Source organism: Dreissena polymorpha, chromosome 4 (assembly GCF_020536995.1).
Source record: "Dreissena polymorpha isolate Duluth1 chromosome 4, UMN_Dpol_1.0, whole genome shotgun sequence".
Lineage (NCBI taxonomy): Eukaryota > Metazoa > Mollusca > Bivalvia > Myida > Dreissenidae > Dreissena > Dreissena polymorpha.
In genome coordinates, this window is record NC_068358.1 from 74,940,503 (window position 1) to 74,966,664 (window position 26,162).

General features: G+C 35.0%; 1 protein-coding gene across 1 annotated transcript in view; it reads right to left on the reverse strand.

Annotated features, from left to right (window-relative positions):
- LOC127878518 (ras-specific guanine nucleotide-releasing factor 1-like) overlaps positions 1-26,162 on the reverse strand; it is a 74,132-nt gene that overhangs the window by 20,475 nt on the left and 27,495 nt on the right. The window contains exons 8-21 of the mRNA XM_052425051.1: positions 25,485-25,564; positions 25,033-25,109; positions 23,908-24,024; positions 22,643-22,753; positions 18,133-18,250; positions 16,211-16,377; positions 15,763-15,841; positions 14,583-14,785; positions 11,392-11,474; positions 10,047-10,122; positions 8,407-8,609; positions 7,699-7,982; positions 3,379-4,071; positions 2,375-2,501 (exon numbers count right to left, since the gene is read on the reverse strand). Of these exons, the coding sequence (XP_052281011.1) occupies positions 2,375-2,501; positions 3,379-4,071; positions 7,699-7,982; positions 8,407-8,609; positions 10,047-10,122; positions 11,392-11,474; positions 14,583-14,785; positions 15,763-15,841; positions 16,211-16,377; positions 18,133-18,250; positions 22,643-22,753; positions 23,908-24,024; positions 25,033-25,109; positions 25,485-25,564 (2,418 nt within the window). The remainder of the gene's footprint in view (positions 1-2,374; positions 2,502-3,378; positions 4,072-7,698; positions 7,983-8,406; positions 8,610-10,046; positions 10,123-11,391; positions 11,475-14,582; positions 14,786-15,762; positions 15,842-16,210; positions 16,378-18,132; positions 18,251-22,642; positions 22,754-23,907; positions 24,025-25,032; positions 25,110-25,484; positions 25,565-26,162) is intronic.

The following is a 26,162-nucleotide window of genomic DNA, read 5'->3' on the forward strand; positions in this document are numbered from 1 at the left end:
TGATCAATGTACCTATGAAGATGTATGATCCTAGGCCTAAGCATTCTTGAGTTATCATCTGGAAACCATTTTACTATTTCGGGTCATCGTGACCTTGACCTTTGACCTAGTGACCTGAAAATCAATAGGGGTTATCTGCGAGTCATGATCAATGTATCTATGAAGTTTTATGATCCTAGGCATAAGCGTTCTTGAGTTAACATTTGGAAACCATTTTACTGCTTTGGGTCACCGTGACATTGACCTTGGACCTGAAAATCTATAGGGGTCATCTTCGAGTCATGATCAATGTATCTATGAAGTTTCATGATCCTAGGCAACAGTGTTCTTGAGTTATCATCCCGAAACCATTTTACTATTTCGGGTCATTGTGACCTTGACCTTTGACCAAGTGACCTGAAATTCAATAGGAGTCATCTGCGAGTCATGATCAATGTACCTATGAAGTTTCATGATCCTTGGCATAAGTGCTCTTGAGTTATCATCCGGAAACCATCTGGTGGACGGACGGACATGAGCAAAACAATATACATGTACCCCCTCTTCTTCGAAAGGTGGGGGGGCATAATGAGAAAACTGCCTCCCTCCCAGCAGCCATGTTATTCAACTGACCGGCACCATTTTTTGACTCGACTATCGGTTCAAGGAAACAAATGTTCTGAGCAAGTTTCATGAAAATTGGGCCAAAAATGTGACTTTTACTGTGTTCACATGTTTTCACTATATACATATAGAGAACAAGATGTGTTTGTGAAACACAATGTCCCCCTATATGATGTTTGACCTTGTGGGATGACCTTGACCTTGACCCTTAACCACTCAAAATGTGCAGCTCCATGAGATACACATGCATTTCAAATATAAAATTGCTATCTTCAATATTGCAGAAGTGACATTACATGAGCAATTTTGACCCATATATTTGACCTTAAATTATACCTTGACCTTGACCTTTCACCACTAAAAATGTGCAGCTCCATAAGATACACATGCATGCCAAATATCAAGTTGCTATCTTCAATATTGCAAAAGTATTCATAAAATTAGCGATTTGGGCCACATATATTTGACCTCTGACCTTGAAGGATGACCTTGACCTTGACCTTTCACCACTCAAAATGTGCAACTCCATGAGATACACACGCATGCCAAATATCAAGTTGCTATCTTCAATATTGCAAAAGTACTCATAAAATGAGCGATTTTGGCCACATATACTTGACATCTGACCTTGAAGGATGACCTTGACATTGACCTTTCACCACTCAAAGTGTGCAGCTCCATGAGATACACATGCATGCCAAATATCAAGTTGCTATCTTGAATATTGAAATACTGCAAGTGTACATTAAATGAGTGATTTTGACCCATATATTTGACCTTTGACCTTGAAGGATGACCTTGACCTTGACCTTTCACCACTCAAAATGTGCAGCTCCATGAGATACATATGCATGCCAAATAACAAGTTCCTATCTTCAATATTGCAAAAGTTATTGCAAATGTTAAAGTTGGGGCAAACCAACCAACCAACAGACCAACAGACAGGGAAAAAACAAGATGTCCCCCACTACTATAGTGGAGGACATAAAAATGCCCCGCCCACTGCCGGCCATGTTTATTCACCAATCCCGACCATTTTCAAACTCGTCCGAGATATCAATAAAACCAATGTTTTGACCAACTTTCATGATGATTGGGCAAAAATTGTGCCTTCTAGAGTGTTTACAAGGTTTCTCTATAGCCAAATAGGGAAAACTGCCGCTATATACATATAGAGAAAAAAGCCCCGCCCACTGGCGGCCATGTTTTTTCACCGATCTCGACCATTTTCGAACTCGTCCGAGACATCAATTGAACCAATGTTTTGACCAACTTTCATGATGATTGGGCAAAAATTGTGACTTCTAGAGTGTTTACAAGGTTTCAATGAAGCCAAATGAGGAAAACTGCCCCCCCCCCCCCCCCACTGGCGGCCATGTTTTTTAACTGATCGGAACCACTTTTGAACTCAACCAAGATATCATTAAGACAAACATTTTGACAAAGTTACATGAAGATGGGCATGAAATGTGACTTCTACAGTGTTTACAAGGTTTTTCTTTTTTTTGACCTAGTGACCTAGTTTTTAACCTGGCACAACCCAGTTTCTAACTCGGCCGAGATTTTATTGGGACAAAGCTTCTGACCAAGTTTCATGAAGATGGGACAAGAAATGTGGCCTCTAGAGTGTTTACAAGCAAATGTCAACGGACGGACGGACTGACATACGACGGACAAAGACTGGTCACAAAAGCTCACCTGATAAATCAGGTGAGCTAAAAAACATGACACAAATAAATAAATTGAAGTTCCTCACACAAAACGTCCTAACCTTCGTTTGGATGCACGTGAGGAAGTGACCACAGCTCCAGCGCGCGCTTGGGGAGGGGACCCATCAATCTGGGACGCAAAACTGCTGCGAGGGGTCACATTAGGGGTCATCTCCAGTTCAGAGCTGACTGTGGAGCACAAACAACAGTATAATGCTAGTTAAACAAAAGTTTATTGTGAAGTTAGAAAAAAAACATTACACTGGGAATAAAAAAATCAACTAAGAAAGTGTTTTATAAGCAGTTCTATCAATTGTTATTAGTAAGTGAGCACATTAGTAAGTGTAATAGACACCTACTTTTATTACTGAATAATTAAAAACTATATTTCTGAATGGGTTTGCAAAAAATTCTACATAATTATGAAACTCCAATCATTCATCAACATATGTTGTTTTTAAATCTTTAAACTTAGACAAAAACACTCTTTCATGAAAAATAAACGGAAAATGCTTATTATGAAAACATTGTTGATTCAGTACAAAAAGCATACAAAAGGAACATGGAATACACAGTTTTTGTGTTAAACAAATTAATATAAAAGAACATCACTATTCTAAGTTTGAATGCCTGGATTCTACTATAACATCACATACTTGAGAATAAAGTGACAATTCAACTTGGCATTTAATGTTAATAAAGTTTCTTTAGATCAGTACAAAAAAAATCAACCACTACTAATAATTTGTAAGAAATAGCCTTTAAAAGCAAAAATTAAAGATTTATTCTTCTTAAGATTTTTGCCAACTTGTAAAAGAGCTGATAGTGATTGTCTGTATCTGTCACAAATATTAAATAAGAAAAAGGATGTGAAAATGAATTAGTTTTGAACTCTTAATTGTTTTCTCATTCTGTTTTTACATTTTGGCAAAGCAAGAAACAGAAGTTAAGGGTGTTGAAAATATGGGAACAATACGTGAAAACTGAACTTAGAAAATATAAAAGTACATAATCAGAAATATTAAGTAACTTGTAGAATTTTTTAAGAAATATTAAGTAAACTTACAGTGTTTTACTTTGATCTGAGGAGCAACAATGTTAGGCGAAGAGTAACTATAGCTGATGGGTGAAGGAGCCCGTCTCAATTTCGGGCTCGCACTCGGTGATCGAATGGTTTTCTTGGGTGAGGTAGACTGGATTATTGGTGATGGAATCCGTACTGGCGAGGACGCCTTCGTTGGTTTTCTGAGTCGAATTGTGGGCGGGGTACCAGGTGAGGGGCCAAAAATCGCCTCTGAAAGACTTGACATCCCTGGCATCTTGACGGGCGTTGAAGGGCGTCGGGGGCTGGTTTCCCCGCTCTTGGGGCTGAGGGGCTGCGGCAAGGACCGCCGTGGGCTGCCCAAGGGGCTGGAGGCAGGGCTTGGTCTAGGTGTGCTGGGCCCAGGTGTAAGAGTGTCGGAGCTGGAGACCGTCTTCAAACCCAGCGACTCTGATGGGCTGACAAACAGACCCGTGCAGCTGTCCGGCATAAGATACTTGCCGTTCATAAAGTCAAAATCATCACTGGAGGACTCCCCAAAGTCATGCCTGAAAATCACGACGTCGGACAGGGAAGGGTCCATTTTTATTGCGGGTATGTCGGGTGAGTCAGAGTCACAGAGGGTCTCACATGTGGCTATAGGGGCCTGTCTAGGGGGCTGCAGAAAGCTGTCCAGCTCCGTGTGGCTGTCGTCACTGTCCATCGACTCCTCCCGGGCTGGCGGAATAAATGAAGACAAAAAATTATTAGGTGTAAAATAAAATGTTTATTTCCATTTATATAAACTACCCTTATCTGTGTGCCAACCATAAACTGTTTCAGTGTATTACAATAATATTCCTTATATGGCCCTCTATTCTCATATAATCTAGTTCAATCAACCTAGTTTAGGTACTGTTTTGAGTGCTTTTTATTTCTTACGTATACCATAGCAACAGCAATTTTTGTCTGACAAATAATATAGAGAAATAATATACATACTCCCCATATAAAACCTTCTCTCCACGTGCAAAGTTTCAACAACCTAACTTAGTTACTTTTGAGTTATCGGAGGATCCATATTTTTGGACAGTTTTCACTTATTGTAGTTGGGAAAAAAACATTGAAATAATAGGCATATTCCCTATAATGTTGTACAGTCAAAACTGACCTAATGGTCACTTGAGAATAACTGTCAACTGCAGACAACTGGTCAGTTTGGATTCCCCCCCCCCCCCCCCCCCCCCGACGAAAATCACTCTATATTACGCTTGCGAATAACTGTCAATCGTCCATAACGGCCAACGGCCAGTATATTCCACTCCGAAAGTCGTGTTTGAACTAAAAACAGCAATCATGCATCAGTCGTTTTGAGTCGCGAAAAGAAAATCACAAAACATAATTTGTCTGTCTATTATGCAGGTAAAGCATCTTTGATAATTGCTTTTGATATGATAAAAGCGGCTTTTTGCGAGTGGACAAATAATAAGGTGTTAAGAAGGTTTGTTTCCCGGGGATAATTATGGAGGTATCTTCAAAGTAAAATATGTTTGTTTCACCATTATTAATGAATTTGCATCTAAATGGCATAAAAACAGGTGACTTTAAAAATAACAATTTGTATTAGTAGCAATTATCCACTCCCCTACGAAACGTTTTAGAACTGTTCTATAAAATTTCTAGAATTGTACTAGAACAAATGACTAGCAGTGTTCTGGAATCATCCTTAAAATGGTCTAGAATGATTAAGAACAGTTGTTGAACGTTAAATGAGAATAATTTGTAGAACAAATAGTTCTAAAACAGTTCTGAAGGTTTGTTCTAGAACAATTCTTGAACCACTGTTCTAGAACTATTCCAGAATTGTTCTTGTATAAATTTCCAGAACTGTTTTAGAACAATTGTTCTAGAAATTATTCTCATTTAACGTTCAACAACTGTTCCTTACAAAATTCTTGTAGATTTTCAGTATGATTAAAGAACAGTTCTAGTCGGTGTGTTCCAGTACAATTCTAGAAATGTTTGAGTAGTTCCAAAGGTTTGCTTCAAGTAAGTCTGGAACAAATGTTCTAGAACAGTTCTAGGACATTGTTCCCCTCAGAACTTGTAACTGAGAACTATTCATCAAGAATAACCTGATTACCTTGCCCAACTGGTGGAATGATTGATCTTAACTTCCATTATTAAATAAAGTTTATATAAGAAAATATATAAACTTTATTTAACTACAACAATATACTTCAAATAGTTACACAATTAGAAAATAAGTATACTATTGTTCACACAAACATTACATACAAACAATAAGTATAATTAATCTAAGAAAGAACATTTTAAAGGGAGGTAATATCACACTGTTACACATATTTATTTTAAATATGTAGAACAATTGTAGAACAATTGTAGGCCTTGGTTCCAGACCTGTTCTATATGTGTTCTTATTCCCCATTAGAAATTTTGTAGAACTTACTAATTTAAAATTGAAGTCAAATTATCATTGTCTGAATTAGTTTATTTAAACAATGAAGAGCAATTGTAGACCTTGGTTCTAGACCTGTTCTATATGTGTTCTAATTCCCTATTAGAGTTTTTTTTAGAACTTACTTGTTCTTAAAGAGTTCTTAATGTGTTCTAGAACTACATTTTAGAACATTTTAAGAAAGTTTTTGAACTTATTTTGTCTTTGAAATGTTCTTGTATATTATTGGCACAGTTTCAGAACTAAGCCTTGTTCCACAAATGTTCTGGAATTATTCTAGAAAACTGTTCTGGAACAATTCCAGAACATAAGTTCTAGAACGGGAATATGGAACAGTTCTAGAACTGTTCTTGATGTTCTAGAACAGTTCCAGAACCGTTCCAATTTCTATAAAATTTTTCGCAGGGGCGTGCAGGCATGATGCATGAGCGCGTGACAAAGTCAATTGATCTTTAATGCTGATAAAGTGTTAAAAAAAACATTGAGCCAGCAAGTGTTTTTATAAAAAGTCAATTGAAGGATTAGTGATTGTCTATAAAGGCAAAATATACACTGAATTGCAGCATTTATAACAAACTTAAGGCATTTATGAAAGAGGATTTTTTCATGTTTGTATTTTGTTTGAGGTTGTTTGTATGAAAATGCTGTCTGTGTGATGTTTGCGTATGAATAAATTTTTACATCTATTTGGCATTTTTTTCTTTGGATGAAAACAGAACAGTTACACCGTACTTTCAGTTTATGACAGTGAATCCACTTTTTATACTTATTCGGACGTGACGTCAATGGCATGTGACAAGCTTAATTTACTGAATGAACGAGATGCATGAGTTAACAATTACACTAGCTTTTATAAAGTAATTGATTTAGTTTAACAAAAGATAATTAAATCAATTTATACGATATTATTCTGTTTTATTCAATGAAAGTTAATTATGTGATTACACTAAGTTATTGGCAATTAGCCTTTTTACACTGTATGAAAACTACTGGATGGTTTAACGACGTAGCAATACTACCAACTGACCAACCATATAAAAATAGTGATCTGAAAACAACAGCCACCTGTGGACAACGGCCATTTTGGTCATTTCCCTTGACTGACCGCTGTTCTTAGTATTGACTGTACATCCACATCCCAAGGTTCATCAATTTATCTATGGTTATCAAAGGATTCAAATATGGATCGAGAGACGGACATATGGACAGATGGACAAATGGACGGACTAAGGGTAAGATCAACTCGACAGTACAAACAGGTAGGGAGTCAAAAAATGAAAAAAGACCTTCATTACCTTTGGGGGACGAGGTTCATGAATATAGAAACAAACAACTTTTTTGTTTTCTAATAAAAAATAATTAAAGAGCAATATACTCTGTTAAATACACCAATATGTTTAATAAAAACGTCTGCCATATTTTTAACACACAATGCGAAAATGCGTATTATGCCATATGTGAACAGTGTAACCTAAGACCGGTGTGCACATTTGTGTTTTGTGATCTCATTAGTGGACAATAGATATCCTAATCAGAGTACATTGATGTGAAGGCATATCTTAAGCTACACTATTCACATATGTCATAAAGCCCTTTTTTGCACAACGTGGCTCTAATCTCTGATGAGAAGATTACTCTTATGTGTACATCGTATTCTTCAATAAGACATAAGTATAATAATTAGGCTAGGAACTTGTTTAAGACTTTTCAATTACATAATGTTCAATAGTATGAACAATTATTTGACTTCAGAATTGTATAATAGAAACAAAATATATTAAAATAAAAGTGCCCCAAATATTACATAATCCATCCTAATTTACAGCAAGAAAATAATTCGCCCATACCTCAGGATGCATAGGTGCACATAAAATAGATCTACATACTTTTGGCGAAATTAATGTGTTTAGTTGTCCTTGAGCTGCAGGGCTGATCGCTGTCTGACACCGAACCACCAGATGCTGACTGAGTTGCTGTGGATGCGGCCGGGGCCGTTGAGGGCACCTGTGTCAATGATGAACCACCAGTCATCTCCAGTTTCATGCATCCAGTGCTGATACGTCTGATCCGGTCCATCTTGTGTACATGAGGCTTCACAATGCGGTCCATGCTGGGCGGATCTTTTGTGAACTGCTGCGGCTGAAGGTTTAGCTCGGTGCCGAGCAAGCCCCTTGTGAGAAGCATGGAGAATACTAAAGTTTTGTTTCAAACAATATTTATAGCGTCGCATGGTATTGTTAGCTAGGTTGTAGGGTAAATAACTCAGAAAATCTTTCATATGAAATATTGCCATTTTAGCATGTATTAAATTTTTCAAAGAGGACAAGGCTTTAAGTATCTTGATAAAAAACTTTTTTTAATAATGCTAAACTTATTCTCATTGATGTCTTTTGTACACAAAAAGCACTTATATTTTCTCTAAAAAACAATATATGTTAAGATTTCTTTATAGGATTTAGCAAAAACCAACCCATATAGCTGATCCAATTGAAGGCAATATAAATATATTTTTATCTTTAACATTTTGTCAACTAAACAAATTCCTACATGTCAACAGGTTAAAGTTAAAGTTAAGTTAACACTCAGGGCCCTACTTGTCGCTATTTTCACTGGCCTCAGTCTCTGACCCTGAAGCCCCTCCTTCAAGACTGCGATACACCTTCTTTAGGGCCTCAAGCACCTTTTCACCCGTTGTGAACACACGGTATGTGAGCAGGAACGTGTTGAGAAAATCGATGCTTAGAAATCTTAGATCTGTCAACCGCTCCAACAACCGTTCTACACTCCCGTGTCGGATCTATAAATAGTCAATAATTATAAGAATGGAAATGAATTTTATCACAGATATGATAATAATAATTATGCTGTATGTAGCTTATAAAATCTCAGTCATTTAAATATAGCCATGTACCTTGAAATAGCATATAAAATTTCAACTATATATAAGGCCAGGTCTCCTAAATAACTATCAATAATTTTTTAATATGCAAGAATAAACTTAAGATGATTAAAAAGAAGCAAATATTATTGAGAAAAAATAAAATTAGTATAATCAACAAGACATCTTTGTAAAACATTCTTTCCTCCCCCCCCCCCCCCCCCAACATGCATGACTTTTGTATGTTGTTTCTCCCCATCAGCTATGCAAATCAATAACTTGTTTAATAACAAGAGCAGGTTTTTAGCAAACACACTGTATAAAAGGATTAATTTTACATGGTTGAACACATTAAATGATGGCCTTTGGGTCATATATACTTACAAAATCAAATCCTACATTGAATTCTATCATAACTTAAAGTCGGTTTAAGGGATTGTTATTATTGGTATTTATGGTACTCAGACTCACTGTTGTATGTATAATTTCATGTTACAATCCCCTGTGACCGTGAACTTCACCCTATTGCCCCAAATATACTGCTATTCATTTGACCTTTGATCTTTAAACCGGACCATGACCCTTTGATGTCTGGAGATAAGTGTTACTCACCACTCAGTCTGAACAAGGTCTTTAAAGGCCATATTCCACTAACTTGACCCTTGACCTCTGATTGTGACCTTGACATTACTATTAGGAAATGACATTTACATGCTGCCACATAATCTTATGGTTGTTAACATTTGTACCAAGTAGATTTCAAAAGTTCTTTTATAATCCATCATCAAATGACAAAAATATTGCTGAGACAGGAATGTTCTAGATGTTTTATCGCCAAAACTTTGATGTTTGGCCCCTATGTGTAACTTTGACCATTGATGTACAGAGACATGTCTTACATGAAATATGTTATTTTTTTATGGTTTAAAATTGTTAAAAGTTATGTGACGAACCATACGTCTTCAGAAATAGATAATATTTTATTGTTTTGGTACATAATCGCTATAAATACACATGTTATTCAGAGAAAAAACATGAAATATTTGTTTACTAAGTGGTCAAACTGTGACAGAAAATATGTTTTTGTAAGATAACAATTGAATACAAATGTGATAATCTACAAAACAAACTAAAAATGTTTTCATTTTATGTTTTGAACTGTGTTTTACATTTATTTAAAAAAGTTTATACTGAGAATGTAAACAGGGATTGCAGCAAAGTAGTGTTTTCATTTAACATCATTTTAGTCCACCATCCTTGATGCAATTGGTCATCCTTATATTTCTTTTTGAACAATGAGTTAAACTTTACATAAGAAAAAGATGTCAAGTATGAAATAACCACAAAAATAAACACCTGTGGAACTTTGCACGAGTTTAGTGTGCGGCTAAACTTGATGTCAACATCATCACGAAACAACTTGGGATCTGACCTGAAATTCACAGTTTAAATGCATACAAGCAGAGACTCCTCAAACTATCAAAAACACACTTTTTACTCTTTGGAAAAATTTCAAAATAACAAAAATCATGCAAAAATTAAAATGGTACATCAGTTTATCCAAAAGTCTGGCAAGAAATAATGTTAAGTGTACTTTCAGTTCAACTTCAATAAGATTTGTCTAATCATGTAAAATCTAAATAATTTAAGCATAAGTGTTGTTTATAAGCCATTTTCCTTAAACTACATTTATTGTGAATACATGGCATACATACATTAGAGACTTGAATGTATTGTATACATACCTAACAGACTTGAATATATTGCATAATACCTAACAGACTTGAATATACTGTATTCATACCTAACAGACTTGAATAAATTGTATACATACCTTACAAACATGAAAATATTATATACACACCTAACAGACATGAATATATTGTATAAATATCTAACAGACTGTGAATATATTGTATACATATCTAACAGACTTGAATATATTGTATACATATCTAACAGACTTGAATATATGGTATACATACCTAACGGACTTGAATATATTGTATATGTATCTAACATACTTTAATATATTGCATTCATACCTAACAAACTGTGAATATATGATATACATACCTAACAGACTGTGAATATATTGTGTAAATACCTCACAGACTGTGAATATATTATATATATATATATACCTAACAGACTGTGAATATATTATATATATACATACCTAACAGACTGTGAATATATTGCATACATACCTAACAGACTGTGAATATATTATGTAAATACCTAACAGACTGTGAATATATTATATACATACCTAACAGACTGTGAATATATTATATACATACCTAACAGACTGTGAATATATTATAAACATACCTAACAGACTGTGAATATATTATGTACATACCTACAGACTGTGAATATATTATATACATACCTAACAGACTGGAATATATTGCATACATACCTTCAAACTGTGAACATATTACATACATACCTTACAGACTGTGAATATATTTTATACATACCTAAAAGACTTGAATATATTGCATACATACCTGACAGACTGTGAATATATTACATACATACCTTACAGGCTGTGAATATATTATGTACATACCTAACAGACTGTGAATATATTGCATACATATCTAACATACTTTAATATATTGAATACATACCTAACAAACTGTGAATATATTGCATACATGCCTAACAGAGTGTGAATATAGCATATACATACCTAACAGACTGCGGCATAGTGACAGAGGATGATTCACTCATGGAGCTATTTAACAGATCACTGTAATGCAGGTTCTCTATACACTGAAATAAGACAGAGTTTCATTAATTGTGATTAATAAAATTAACAACTGGTTTATCAAACTGGAAAAAATATATACATGAATATAGCAGCCCACTCTGGGAATATGGGGCTTAATAAAATGTTGTCACATATTAGCCTGTGCAGTCTGCAAGAATTGAAACACAAAATGTGACCATGCAAAGAAAATAGATTTTGAAATGTTTGCTCTTAAATTTACCAATGAATTAACAATAGTTAAATTTATTTAAGTTTGAAAGGAAGGTAGCATTTAAGCGACCTACACACACAAACCTCATTCCAAACACAAATTATTGAGGATAAAACGTTTTCCTATTTTAATGGAAAACCACCTTGACCAAATGAATCCCACTCTCCTATGCATGTAAGCTTCCTACAAACATAATTACAGCAATATGCCTAAAACCAAACCAAAGATAGTGAGCAGATAAAACTTTTTCTATTTTTAGTTACAATGACCTTTACCCTACTTGCTTAAATGCAATCCCTCACTAAATTGGGAGGCGGAAAACTACAACGGGCGAGGCATGGTATGGTATTGCGCAAGGGGGGGTTAGAGGGTTAGGGTTAGGGTTAGGGTTAGTGTAAGGGGTAGGGTTAGAGTTTGGGTTAGCCTAAACCCAACCCTAACCCTAACCCGAACCCTAACCCTAACATGTGTCAAGCTTCAATTAAATATCTGAAGAAGGTAACAGAGATATGTACTTGTTGCTTGCAAAGTTTAAAGAATATCAACTTGCAGGCAAATTAACTTCAACATGACATTGTTCAAGTATGATGAAAAAAGTTGTAGGTCTTGGTCAGCGACTGGTTATAAAGACCCTTAACACACATGCATCTTTTTTTAAATAATAGTTCATGTAGTAGACACAGAGATAACAAGAAATATCTTTTTTTTTAAAGATATATGGTGTTGATTGTGGTTGGAGTTTGTGAAAGGTAAAGTGATCAATGAATGAGAGCAAAGATAGCAAATGTCTTTTTCTGTGCAGTTCTTAGCTGCATCACTCGCAGTACGGGATGTTACGCAGAGTTTTCGCGGCTTATTTTACATTATAACATATTGCTGGTCATAATCCTATAGATATAAAACAGAAAATCAAAAGAAGAATGGGAGTGATATTAAAACATATGAGTCAACCGGCCACACGCGAAGTAATCCGTACATATTTGAAATATTTATATGTTGTTCTTCTAACAAACCAGTTTTAGTGGTTTGTCGGGTATTGTTATTTGATTTGATTATTAATTGAGAATCATCGCGCTCATGCTTAATACATTAGTCAATATGGTGGAATAATTCTTGTTAAATTAATCAAAAAAAATATTGATCATGGTATTGTTGAAAACACATTAAGAATCTATTATTATCATACCATAATTACATCGCCGAATATCTTCATTCAACATATTTCTGGTCTAAAGAAAATTCAAGTTCACCTAGTTCACGCGATAGCGTCTATATTATATAACAATTATTTTACTGGCCGCGAACTGACCCTGATACATTGCGGGTTGGAATGCAATGCATTAAAGTGAGGCCACGCTTCCACTGCTGGATCGACGGCTTGTTTAAAACTTTACACATTTACATGTTAAATGGTCAATTTCGAACAAATTTAAAATGGTTTGACCAAAACGAATATCAGGATAGGGAAAAACGATACTTTTATGAACTTAAATATACTAGTACACAGACAGGAATATGGAAGTAATTACTAAAAATGAGAACATAGCCCTTCAAGTACAAACGCTCTGGCGCTGGCAATCCTCTGAGAATAAAAGGTGCACGCACAAACTGTATTGATGTCAAGAGTTGAGTGTAAAACTGTTCTATCTATCAAGCCTTTTCATTAGATAAAAAATTGTTTCATGCTGAACATGCAGTAAAACAGTGTTACAAAGACGCTTTTTCCAATGTTCTAGTGGTATGCTCAAATGAGCCAATGGAATAAATGAAGTGTATTCATTCGTGTCTAGCCACGGGAAATTTTATTTGAATTTTATTGGACACTTACAAAGGTCAGGTAAGGTCAAAAGTGGCGTTGAACAGCTACGCCAAAAAAGAGGTTGCATGTTTACCTTAACCTAATCAGTGCAAAAGGCCAAACACCCAAAGACCTCGAAGTTTCAATTGAGTACCTGTAGTAGAAGCTGTGATTATGAGAAGTTGTATGTTTACTTTTACTGAATTTCAAAGTAAAAAAAGGGAGCTTAAGTTTGCTTAATTGAAGGTTGGAGTTATAGAACTTTGTCCACCAAATGACCCCAGTGAGACTTATAAAGTTTCAATTGAATACCTGTGGCAGAAACACTAATACAGAGCAGTTGAATGTTAACCTTAACCGCAACATTACATTCTGAGGCCATCATCACATATTTGGGTGAGTAATATAGCTTGGTCTATCATTTTAAATAGTCCAGCCGAAAATCCTTATCATCTTATATTTTAATAATTTATAAGAATAACTTATTTCAATAAGATAATAAAAGTTAAAGGAATGAAATTTGGTAAGAACAGCATACAATAACACATATCCAGTTTCATAACAAACAGTCATCGTCCATTTTAGATGGGCTCTCCTCCAATTATTGTACATGTGTGTATTATTATTTTACTATCAAGTGATGCTTAATTGACTTCATTACATAAAAATGTGGCATAACATCAAAACTGACAATCCACTGAGCCTCATTGTGTGGGCTTAATGCATGTGCCTAAAATGTCTTTCTGGATTAGCCTGTGCAGTCCACACAGGCTAATCAGAGACAACACTTTTTTGCTTTGAACAAATTTGGAGTTTAAACTAGGTCTCTTCTTAATGAAAATCCTGTGTATGCGCATGCATCAAGCCCAGTTTTCACAAAATGCGGCTCCACTAGTTTCACATACCTTGCTAACATCCACTAGTTTCACACACCTGGTTAACATCCACTAGTTTCACATACCTGGCTAACATCCACTAGTTTCACATACCTGGCTAACATCCACTAGTTTCACATACCTGGCTAACATCCACTAGTTTCACATATCTGGCTAACATCCACTAGTTTCACATACCTGGCTAACATCCACTAGTTTCACATACCTGGCTAACATCACTACACCAGGCTGCCTTTTCAATATGTGTGGAAGCGACTAGAGTGACGATGATCTGAGGCCCGCTCTTTGAGTCCACGATGAGACGAAAGTCAAGGCCATTGTAATCTACCAGTTTCTCCAACTGGAATGGAAGCAAGGTGCTCTGGGAGTTGGAACTTACGGCGCTAGAAACAGAGTCCAGTGAGGTTGCTGAAATATATGAGATATATTTTTTTAATATAACAACCTCAACGAAATCATTGAATGGAATGATGTTTGTGAAACACAATGCCCCCTACTGCGTCGCTTTGAAGCCATATATTTGACCTTTGACCTTGAAGGATGACCTTGACCTTGACCTTTCACCACTCAAAATGAGCAGCTCCATGAGATACACATGCATGCCAAATATCAAGTTGCTATCTTAAATATTGCAAAAGTAATGACCATAAAGTTTTGTTACAGACACACATACAATGACAGACAGACAGGCCAAAAACAATATACTCCCATCATTCGATCAGGGGGCATAAAAATTGTCTAATAAGGTTGGAATGTTTTTCTGATTTTTAGTCAATTAATCAGACATATTATATGGGTTTCAACTTGCATGTGTCTGACAGTGCCCAAAAGTTTGACATACATTGCACATTTTTGAATGACTGCTTGAAAGGTTTCATGGAGTCTGCAGTAATACATTATACATGTGTTCAAATTGTTATAAGGTATTTTGATAAAAAGTTATCACTCAAACTTTGCAATAAAGTTTAATATGCATGACTTACTACTAAGAAAAACATCTGGTGAACAAGTGTGCATTATATTAGTTAGCATGCAATAAGGAATCTGCTAGCTTAGCTTATGCAAAGATGTTTGAAGTTGGTATTAGAACTTTAGAATCACAAATTCACTGAAATAATTTGAGCCATGCTCTGGCTTATTGTAAAAGCGTAACGTGTTTCCAAGATTAGCCTGTGCAGTCCACACAGGCTAATCAGGGTCAACACCTTCCGCCTTTACCAACAAAAAAATATAATAAAATAAAAGCACAAAGTGTTGTCCAAAATTAGCTTCCAAGGACTGCATGGACACAGGGTAATCTGGGACAACACTTAATGCACATGCATTAAAACCCTTTTCCACAGAATGATGCTCAATTTAGAAGTCAACAAAGCCTTTCCACTTACTGTCTTCTTCGAAGAAGAAAATCTCTGAGCTGGGGTCCTCAATAATAGTGCAATCTGACAGAGGTATCTTCCCAAAATTCTGCAATATACATCATCTGAGGTTAATGAATAAACAAATAATTATTTTATTGTGTTTTTAACGTAATAAATCCAAGAAAGAAGCCAAGGGAACAGATTTGATTATGCAAACTTCAGAACACCTTATTGTTTTTCACAGTGCACTATTAATAATCAATTGTAATTTTTGTTTGGTCCAAACATTTCTTAAGGAAACGGTGAACGAAAATTAAAGAATTCAAATTGGTAGAGCCCATTTTAAGAAAAAAAGTTAAAAATGTATTCAGCATCTATATAATTATAAGTTTCAAATCTGTATATGGCATGACAAAAAATAAAATAAAATGACAGTCAAATAACTTGCACCACTTAAAAAACACATTGTTCATACCTTTACAAGATGAAGACGGCCATTCTCCTTTGCTCGCGTTGTCAGAAGGATATGATTGGTGAAGAGATACACTTGCCGCACTTCTTCCTTTTTTGAAGAGCTCCCAAGCGATGGTAGACGGCCCCTATTTCCCCTTTGTTTCTCCTGATACACTTGCAGCAGAGGTCCTGAAGATTTTAAAAACACAAATATTATAATGTGCTAAGGATCTACACATAAACACTGTAGATTGTGCGAATCGGTGCATTAGAATCCCTGCACAAATTTTAATAGAAATTCTAACAAAATTCAACAATCGGGCAAATATTAGTGCAATTTAGTTTGTGAAACACTATGTCCCCCCCCCATATATTTGACCTTTGACCTTGAAGGATGACCTTGACCTTTCACCAATCAAAATGTGCAGCTCCATGAGATACACATGCATGCCAAATATCAAGTTGCTATCTTCAATATTGCAAAAGTTCATAATGGCCAATGTTAAAGTTTGACGCAAACAAACCAACAAACCAAAAAAAAAGACAGGGCAAAAACAATATGTCATCTAGTATAGACTGGGGGACATTAAAAGGATCAATTTACACTGAATCTGGAATAACAAAAAAAAGTTCAGGGTCAGCACAAACATTAGAATGGGTTGGTTAGTAAAGAAACAAACAACTTCACTTATTTTATAATATACCTCTGAATATACATTGGAAAATGACAAAGAAAAAAGAACAGTGTGGACTATATTGTGTAAATTCATTTATTAAGATAATAGCATTTGAGTACCGTAATACATTTCATAATCAAACAATTTCATCATGCTGCATGAACACAACAAAATAGTTATTCCAGTTTCTGGCAGCAACGAAATCATACAGACATTGAAATAGATGGAACTCAATTTGCATGCATGTTAATACAGCATTACCTGTTTAGATTGTCCAAGTATATATATATGCTTATTAAGAGCTTCACCAAAGTCAAAACCACAAATATTATAATGAGCAGAAACAAGCCATATTTCTTGCATGCAGATACATAGCAGGCAAGCAAGAAATGCTTGTTTCAAACAATACAATAATCTTGAAAATCAATTTCCAAAAGGATCAGGTTCAATGATGATTCTCATATGAAAGATTTTGTCATAAGCATGTCCAAATATAGCAGAGCCCTCTCTTGGAATCCATTCTTAGAACCAAGGGACACCACTCTTAACAGACTTACCAACATGAAAACGACACACATTATTAATTATTTTCAGATCCACTTCTATTTTTAAACACTGATGACACAGATGAAAGTGAGGACAGAAAAACCAATTCTGACCAAGGCTCTTGGCAGCTATGCTCCCAATATTGAAAACCTATACTGAATTCAGAGGGCAATGTGAAACACCAGTTCTTGTTATCCTGCCTGTGATGGTATAAAATATAGGAAATTTCACAAATGTGTTAACAATTGTCTTTCATACCATGTATTATATTCTTGAATCAATATTTTCTCAGATAAAACTAACTAGTAGGCATGGTTGATTGAAAGGTGTACAGTTCAGAGTATACCTGATTTTTCAAGACATTTTAATACATTTACCCTTTAATGCTCAGAATTACTCATTTCAACTATTTGTGGTCTCTTAGAAAATATAATGAAAATAAAGACTTTGGTAGAGGCTGATAGGAATATATTCTTTGAATTAATATAACAGAAACAGAGCAGAAGATTATGTTTGTGAAGGCAAAGTGCTTTTGAATTACAGAGTGCAATTGGGAATTTTTTGCTGGGTAGAACTAAACCATGGTAGCATAAACATCTCTAGAGAGTTGCCTATATCCAAGAATTAGACTTGAAACTTGTCTAAAAAAACTTTTGATGCAAACAACTCTAAATAACAGGTTTATATTAGGCTACAAGGATTTTGACATGTTATACTTCACCTTGTCTTACGAAGGTCTGGTTCACATCTAACAGGATGTCACAACCCTCGATGATCATTCGCTCAATGGACAAATTCTTCCTTATATTTTCTGTCTCACTCACTTCATCATGCATCACCTAGGGAAAAAACAAATAATTAAAACCCTCAGACTTTGATAACTATCAAACAGTTTCCAATACAAATAAAAATCAATTCTTGTTGACATGATTTCAGAACCCAAAAGCATAAGTATAGTTTACTGTATTTGTACAATTGTGTGTACTATTGTCTAAACAACAGTCCGACTTGTTTTCTTGCTTAGATTGCCCAGTGACGGCCAGAAGGCACTATCAGCCAACTTTGCAGATAAATGGTTCATGTATTCCCAGTATTTTCAGTGATTTCTTCAAATTTGTCACTCTCTGGTGTGAAATCGAATTTTGATTTTTGATTAAGTCAGACATTTAGCTCAAAGTGATTTAAGTAGGCAGAAATTTGGTCAGAAAAATACACATACTATATTAATGAAAACAAGAAATATCTTTAAAAAATATATATAGTGTTGATTGTGGTTGGTGTTGATAAAAGATCAAAAGTTATATCAATGAGATACAAAGATAGCAAATGCCTTTTTCTGCGCAGTTCTTAGCAGCATCACACCCACATCAATTACAGGAAATGATTGAAACTATAAAAGTCAACCGGCCACACAAGAATTATTCTTAGATATTTGAAATATTCATATGTGCATTCTTCGAACCTGTTGTAGTGGTTTGTCTGACATTGTTAATTTATTTGATTTGATTGTTAATAATATAGTGAATTATTGCACTTATGCTTAATAAATTGGTCTATATGTTGGGATATTTCAAATTAAATATATCATAATGGTACTTATAATGAATTGTTGAAAACGCATTAAGAATCTATATTGACATACCATAAGTTCACATAGTTAACGCGAGTGTGTTTATATTACGTGTCTGTTACTGACCATGGACTGACCTTGATACCTTGCCGGTTGGAATGGAATGCATTAAAGTGAGGAAACTATTCCACTAATAGGTAACGAGACAATCAAGGCCCCTAGAAATTATAAGCATTTTGAGCAGGTAGCGTTCAAAAGGTTTCACTTATAGTAGCCATTCTTTTGAAAAAATAACAATTATTTTCAAACTCATCCCAGATATAATGTGTCTTGTTCTGAGAAAACTGGGCTTAATTCATGTGCGTAAAGTGTCGCACCAGATTAGCCTGTGCAGTCCGCACAGGCTAATCAGGGACGACACTTTCCGCTTTAATGGTATTTTTAATTTCAAGGAAGTCCCTCCTTACCGAAAATCAAGTTTAGGCGGAAAGTGTCCTCCCTGATAAGCCTGTGAGGACTGCACAGGCTTATCTGGGACGACACTTTATGCACATGTATTATGCCCAGTTTTATCAGAACAAGACGCTAATAATACCACCATTTGTTACGTTCTCAGCAAGAAGCATGAGTAAGTAACAACAAATATCTTTAACCAAGACTATTGTCAAGCAATATGCTCCCCTACCAGTGAAACTCCACCATTTTCAGCAATATTTCTAGTCTATTTGTTGCCATAGCAACCAGAATTCTTGACGCAGGAACAAAATCAAATGACGTGCATAATCTCCATATTTCCATCTATCCATGTATCAAGTTTTATGAAAAAATATGACAAACTGTTAAAGTTATCGCAGGATCCACCATTTTCAGCAATACATCTAGTCTATTTGTTGCCATAGCAACCAGAATTCTTGACGTGGAAACAAAATGAAATGACATGCATAATCTCCATATTGCCATCTGTCCATGTTTCAAAATTCATGAAAAAATATGAAGAACTTTTAAAGCTATCGCAGGATCCAGAAAAAGTGTGACAGACTCACAGACACACAGAGCGCAAACCATAAGTCCCCTCCGGTTTCATTGTCAGGGAACAAAATGATATTGTGGTTATATATTGACTTTGAAATAAAGTTTGACAAAAATTATCTTTTCCAATAATCAAATTGCAAACAAATGCTTTATTGTTGTTGTGGATTTTCACTTGTGAGCCGCATATCCACAGCATGAAATGTGTGTTATTTAGTGCATGTATATGCACATAATACTGGTCGTAAATAAAAATGATACTACGGAAGATCACATCAAATGTGTTCTCACATGGATTATTATGAGTTTATTTCTTCACCATCAAAATATATGGTATGACTAATATTTGATTAATACTCAGTTTTCTTTCGACACATTCAAATCACACCGTGTTCTTATGGCATTTCAGCGAAGCAATTGTGCTGTCTGGTCAGAAGCTGCGCTGTCTGCTATACAATCATGAAATGTTTTGTGATCTCATTAGGTTTTTCCTGACCAGACTGCAAGATGCACAGGCTGGGCTATAGCTACACTGACTGCATATGGCATAAGACCCATTTTTGCATGATGCGGAACTTCTAAAAACAATACTTTTCGATAGAAAATTGAAGTCAAACTGTGTTATATATACCAAACCGGCAAATTTCTGTAGCCTTTTCAGGCTTTTAGGAACAATTTTCATAAGGACTGACCAAGCAAACATTTGTGGTTAGATAATTACACGATTTTTGTCTTATCATGACAATATACTATTTCGTTAGTGTTTGTTTTCTCGTATTGAAAGCAAAACTGTGTTATCAACATTTTGTATAATCCAATTATATATTCTTCCATGGACGTTTAGTGACTTAGTACTGACCCTGAAATTCTGCAAGATGGAATTAAATGGCTAATTGTAACTGGGCCAAAATTTGAAAGAACGAACATGCTAAGAGTTGTCTGGAATTCCTTACACTTAACAATTTCACATCTTTTATGCTGTACACAGTGATGCGGCCAAAGTTTTGGTGGATTTCTCTCGAATCAGCCAATTAAATATTCTAATTTATTCATTCTGCTTGCGTCATGTAAAGGTAATTCAAGATGAAAAGCTTGGTAAAACAGCTCCCCCCCCCCCTAAAACAGGAGACTTGTAGAGTGTTCAACTGGTTTTACCTTAGCCTCATTATGCCATCTTTTTAATGGACTGACACAACATCCCACAAATGTGACTTTTCTTTAATTTGACAAAGTGACTATGTTTTTTTACCATGCATCATCCTGTTGTAGAAATATATTAAACTGAGGCAAATGTTATGAACAATTTTCATGAATATTGAGACAAGCATGTGGGCACTCCAGCGTTTAGTCTTTGTCTTTAATATGAACTAGTGAACAACTTGTTGACACAATATGATCTAGTTTTGCACTGAGGAGAGATATCAATTCGAAAAATCTTCTGCCAATTCTGATGAGGAAAGGGCAATAAATGTGGCATCTAGAGTGTTCACAAGCCTTTTCATTATTTTTTGCCTAGTTACTTAGTTTTTCACCCCTCATGGCCCAGTTTTGAACTTGACTGAGATATCGTTTAGACAAATGTTCTCAATTAGTTTCATCAGGATTGGAAAATATATGTTGCCTCAATTGTGTTCCCAATCTTTTTCTTTAATTTTACCATATAACCTAATTTCAAACACATTTCAAACTTGTCCAAGCTTTCATTGAGGCAAATGACCAAGTTTAATTAAGATACTGCAATAAATTAGGCCTAGAGAGTCTGAATGAACGACAGACAAAAGGCGATCATTGAAGCTCATCATGAGTACAACCTTAAACACATACTAGTAGTTCAAGGTTGTAAGAAAATATGGTTTATCATGTTAGGCATGAAACATTTAAGCACTTATTTAGCCTTGCATTCATCTGTATCCAAGCCTTGCATGATAACCCTGATCTTTCTTATAAACCCTTATAATATTCTCTATTTAATCCAGCATCATACCCTCATAATAAAACATCCCTATCTGATAAATTTTGATGCATTTCAATATTGTTGAATACAGCAAACATGGGAAGTATAGTGAAATGTGTGAAATCTTTTAATGCTTACATGTTGTATTTTGTGTCTATAAAATTATAAAATGATTGCATCCATTTTCGTTTTATCAATCTTTTGTAGTGAAGAGAAAAACATGCAAAAATGGTGGGATAAAAAGAATACAAGGTACTGGTATACAGACATGTTTACTTGCCAATGCTCAATTTTTGGGTTTAGGATGTCAAAGCCTATATAAACGTTTCTGTAATCAAAACTATCTAGCATTCGATATTACCAGGGTCCAGCAAAAAGAGTTTTATGCAAAAAATGCCCAGCAAAGCTCCAGACTAGCCATTGTATTTGTGCAGTTAAGCCAGGAGCTACCCTTATAACTATAAAATCATGCAAAACTTCCAGGTCTTATAATAGAGGACAGAGCAGCTCTTGACCAGACTGCACAAGTGCGCAGGCTGGTCTTGAGCTACACAGGTCGCATATGGCATGTGACCTATTTTCGCATGACAAGGCTCATATCTCCGCACAACACACAAAGACATGCGGTACCTTGGAGTGCTCCTCCAGTCACAACACACCAAGACATTAATTGGGTACCTTGGAGAGTTCCTCCAGTTTGCTTTTTGCATACTCAAGGCTGTTCCTCTCCACATGGTCGTGTGGTGTGTGGGCAAGCAGCTCATGGAGTGTGATGATGTAGCGAGGAATCTGAAACACAAAGGAGAAAGCAGCTGCAAACAATGGTCAGTCAACCTTTCTGTTTATCTGAGGTTGTTTTTTGTGCTCAAGAATTTGATTTAAACCTATTTATTTAAGCCAAAATGCATACAAACTAAGGCTTATTGCAAGATGATCTTGAGCTTGTTTCCTGATAAGAATGAGAACTAAGTGTGATTGGGAAAAATATTAACCCTTTGCATGCTGGAAAATTTGTTGTCTGCTAAAATGTTCTCTGCTGAATTTCTAAAATTATTACTTTCTTCGATTTTTTTTCAAAGAATACTATCAGAATAGCAAACAGTTTGGATCCAGATGAGACGCCACGTTCTGTGGCGTCTCATCTGGATCCAAACTGTTTGCAAAGGACTTCAAAATTCGGTTCCAGCACTGAAAGAGTTAAGAAAGCTCCCACAGTAGTGATTGAACACAGGACATCCTGGTCCCTATGTGTTTAAAATATTCACTAACAAAAGAAATATTTTAAGGGTTCTGACCAATTTTTTATGTAAAGGACATGGAAGAAACTTGTCATGGCTTCTGTCCTATACTTACAGTAAAGGATATTTAAAGAATATTTTTTTACAAGGTACTTATCATAAGTCAGCAATATCATTCTTATCATATTGTAAACTGTTTAAGGTACTTGCCATATCTCAGTATAAATACTCTGAAGATACAAATCATATGTAAGGAATGTTAAAGGATCTTGTTCACAGATTTTGGTATGTTTTTAAATTTGTCATAAGAAGCTTTTAATATTGGAACTAAAAGCTCCAGTATAAAGCAAGAAAAGAATTAAAGAGAGACAAAAACTAGTTTTCCAAACCTGGTCTCAAACCACTGACCCTTTGAGCTTAAACCACTGAATCATCCTTGCTGACATCTTATGGAATTTGTTACTTTATATACGCAATCCAGGTAGTATTACAAAATATTACGATAACAACAGAACTCTCCAAACTATTCAATCTTTTCGTGTTTGTAATGCTTTGTAATTTTCAGGTTTGTAATACGTCAAAAGATGTATATAAGTGCAAATCTGAAAACATTTTTTTTGCAATTTTGTCAATTTACCAAATTGTGAACAGGTCCCTTTAAGAAAGATTTAGTCATAATCAAGTAAGTAAATATCTCATATTAACCTGATGCATAGGATATGTAAGGAATATTTCTAGGGTTCTGGTCTCACAGGCTGGCTTCTCCTCATAGCGCTTTAGCAGGTTGTTGAACTCCGACTTCTGCTTGTATTCTGCCAGCACCTGATTATGTAATCAGAATGTAAAAAAAATGCAGCCCTGTTGAAATAAGTACAGTAAAGAATTGAGTATAATGCAGGGTAATGTATAGAATGCACCTTATTTATTAAGCGGCATTCTTATTATTTGATTTAAAGAAGAGTTATGTTTGTTAGATTGGCAAACAACTCAAAACAGTCCAAGAAAAACAGTAAAACATGGTCAAGTATGTCATTGCATCTACATGTACTTTGTTGCCAAGATAATTCTGCAATACAAATCATGTTCATATCAGCTTTTTTGTAAGTAAGCAATATAGGTATATGAAACCACTCTCGTAAATGGTTTAGATATCAAAATCAATGTTTTAAAAAGATAAAGAAGATCGAAAATTACATCAAAATTTTATTTTCCTTTGAGATTTTTACTTTTCACATACTGATTTGTATCTATATTCAAATATTCAGAGAGTGGACAGGACATGTTAACTTTTATCTCACTCTTAATTGCAGACAAAAGCTAGAAAGGGTAATATATAATATTTTCTGGAGTTACTTAAAAAACTTTTAAGTGCTTTTTTTGGACATGACTTGAATCAAAACAACATTTTATACAAAGTCTCACCAAATAACGAAATCATCTTATTCTAACCAATATGAAACAAAAAATGTATGTAAATGGAAAAGAGTACGGTGATTTAGGCAAACATTAAAGAATTCCACCAACAGATTTTAGATTTGATTAAATATTTGTATTCACAAAGCTGCAGGCTAAAAGATGCACACAAAATGTACTTCTTTACATTGCAGGATATACAGTTCCGTTAATCTATGTTTTAATGATTTCCCATCTTGAAGCAAGGGAAAGAAGAAATATCTACATTAAATGTATTAAATTAAAGTTAGCTTTAGATAAAATATTTGCATATACATGTAATTTGCTTGATTTTAATTATGTCTCACAAACAGTGCATTAATTATTTCTCACAAACACTGTGCATGAACTAAATATTAAATAGAGCATAGATCTAACCTGGAGACTGTAGTGGTGATTCCTAACGTACTCCTGGTATATTGACAACATTGGCAGCAACATGTCAAACAGATCACCTGAAATCAGCAAAGTGAGACTCTCCAAATATTGACCTATAAACATGTTGAATATATTTTGAGCAAGGCCCCTGGGAAAACTGGGCTTCATGCAAGTGTGTAAATTGTCATCCAAGATAAGTCCGCACAGACAAGTTAGGGGCCAAACTTTTCCCAGAGACTTTAGGAAGAGAATTCCTTGAAACAAAAAATGATAAAAGCGTACATTGCTGTCCCTTATAAACAACTGTGGATTGAACATGAACATCTAAAGAACATTTCACGCACATGATTGAAGCAGTGGTTTTCCATGAAGTAAGCTCATTTGAAGTCTTGTTCAGGCTACATATAACCCTTTAACCCTAAATACAGATCAAAACAAGACACAAGGTTTACCTAACACCAGTGTCGGCCAGTTTTCAAGTCGTGCGCAAAGACCCTTGAAGAAAATCTGATGTAAAAACAGCAATGTCTCACTGAAATAAGAAAGATAAATGTATAGTTATACAAAATTTAGACATATGAGCCTCTTGATGCACAAACGGGGCTTATGACAAATGTGGCCAGCACAGCTCCAGACCAGGCCTGGCATTTCACACAGATGGTTTAGGGGCTACCCAGTTGCTATAAAGTCAATCAAGATGACCGAAATGGCATTCAATCGCTCACATGTGTTAACAGTTTATAATGGAATGTCATAAGATATAGTTTATTGACAACAATCAGCACACAGACATCCATATTTTAGTAAATCAAAATAATTAAGAAGTACAGAATGAAAATTTCTGATCTATTATTTTTATACTTGAAAAAATGTTTTGGACAAAGTGATTTGTTTACTTATCTTGGCAATTACAAGTCTTGTCTGAGAAGAATTCATGCCAGTATTTGTTTAGTTTCCATGGCTGTAGATAAGTTATTTATTGTAAATAAATGTTGACAATGATGATCTCATACCCTGTTGCTTTTTTAATATAAACATGTATTGATTTCATTGATACTGCACTTAAATGGTATCGTATCTTGCTTTTTATGCTTTGTCAGTCAACTGTTGGTGGGGATAATCATATGGTA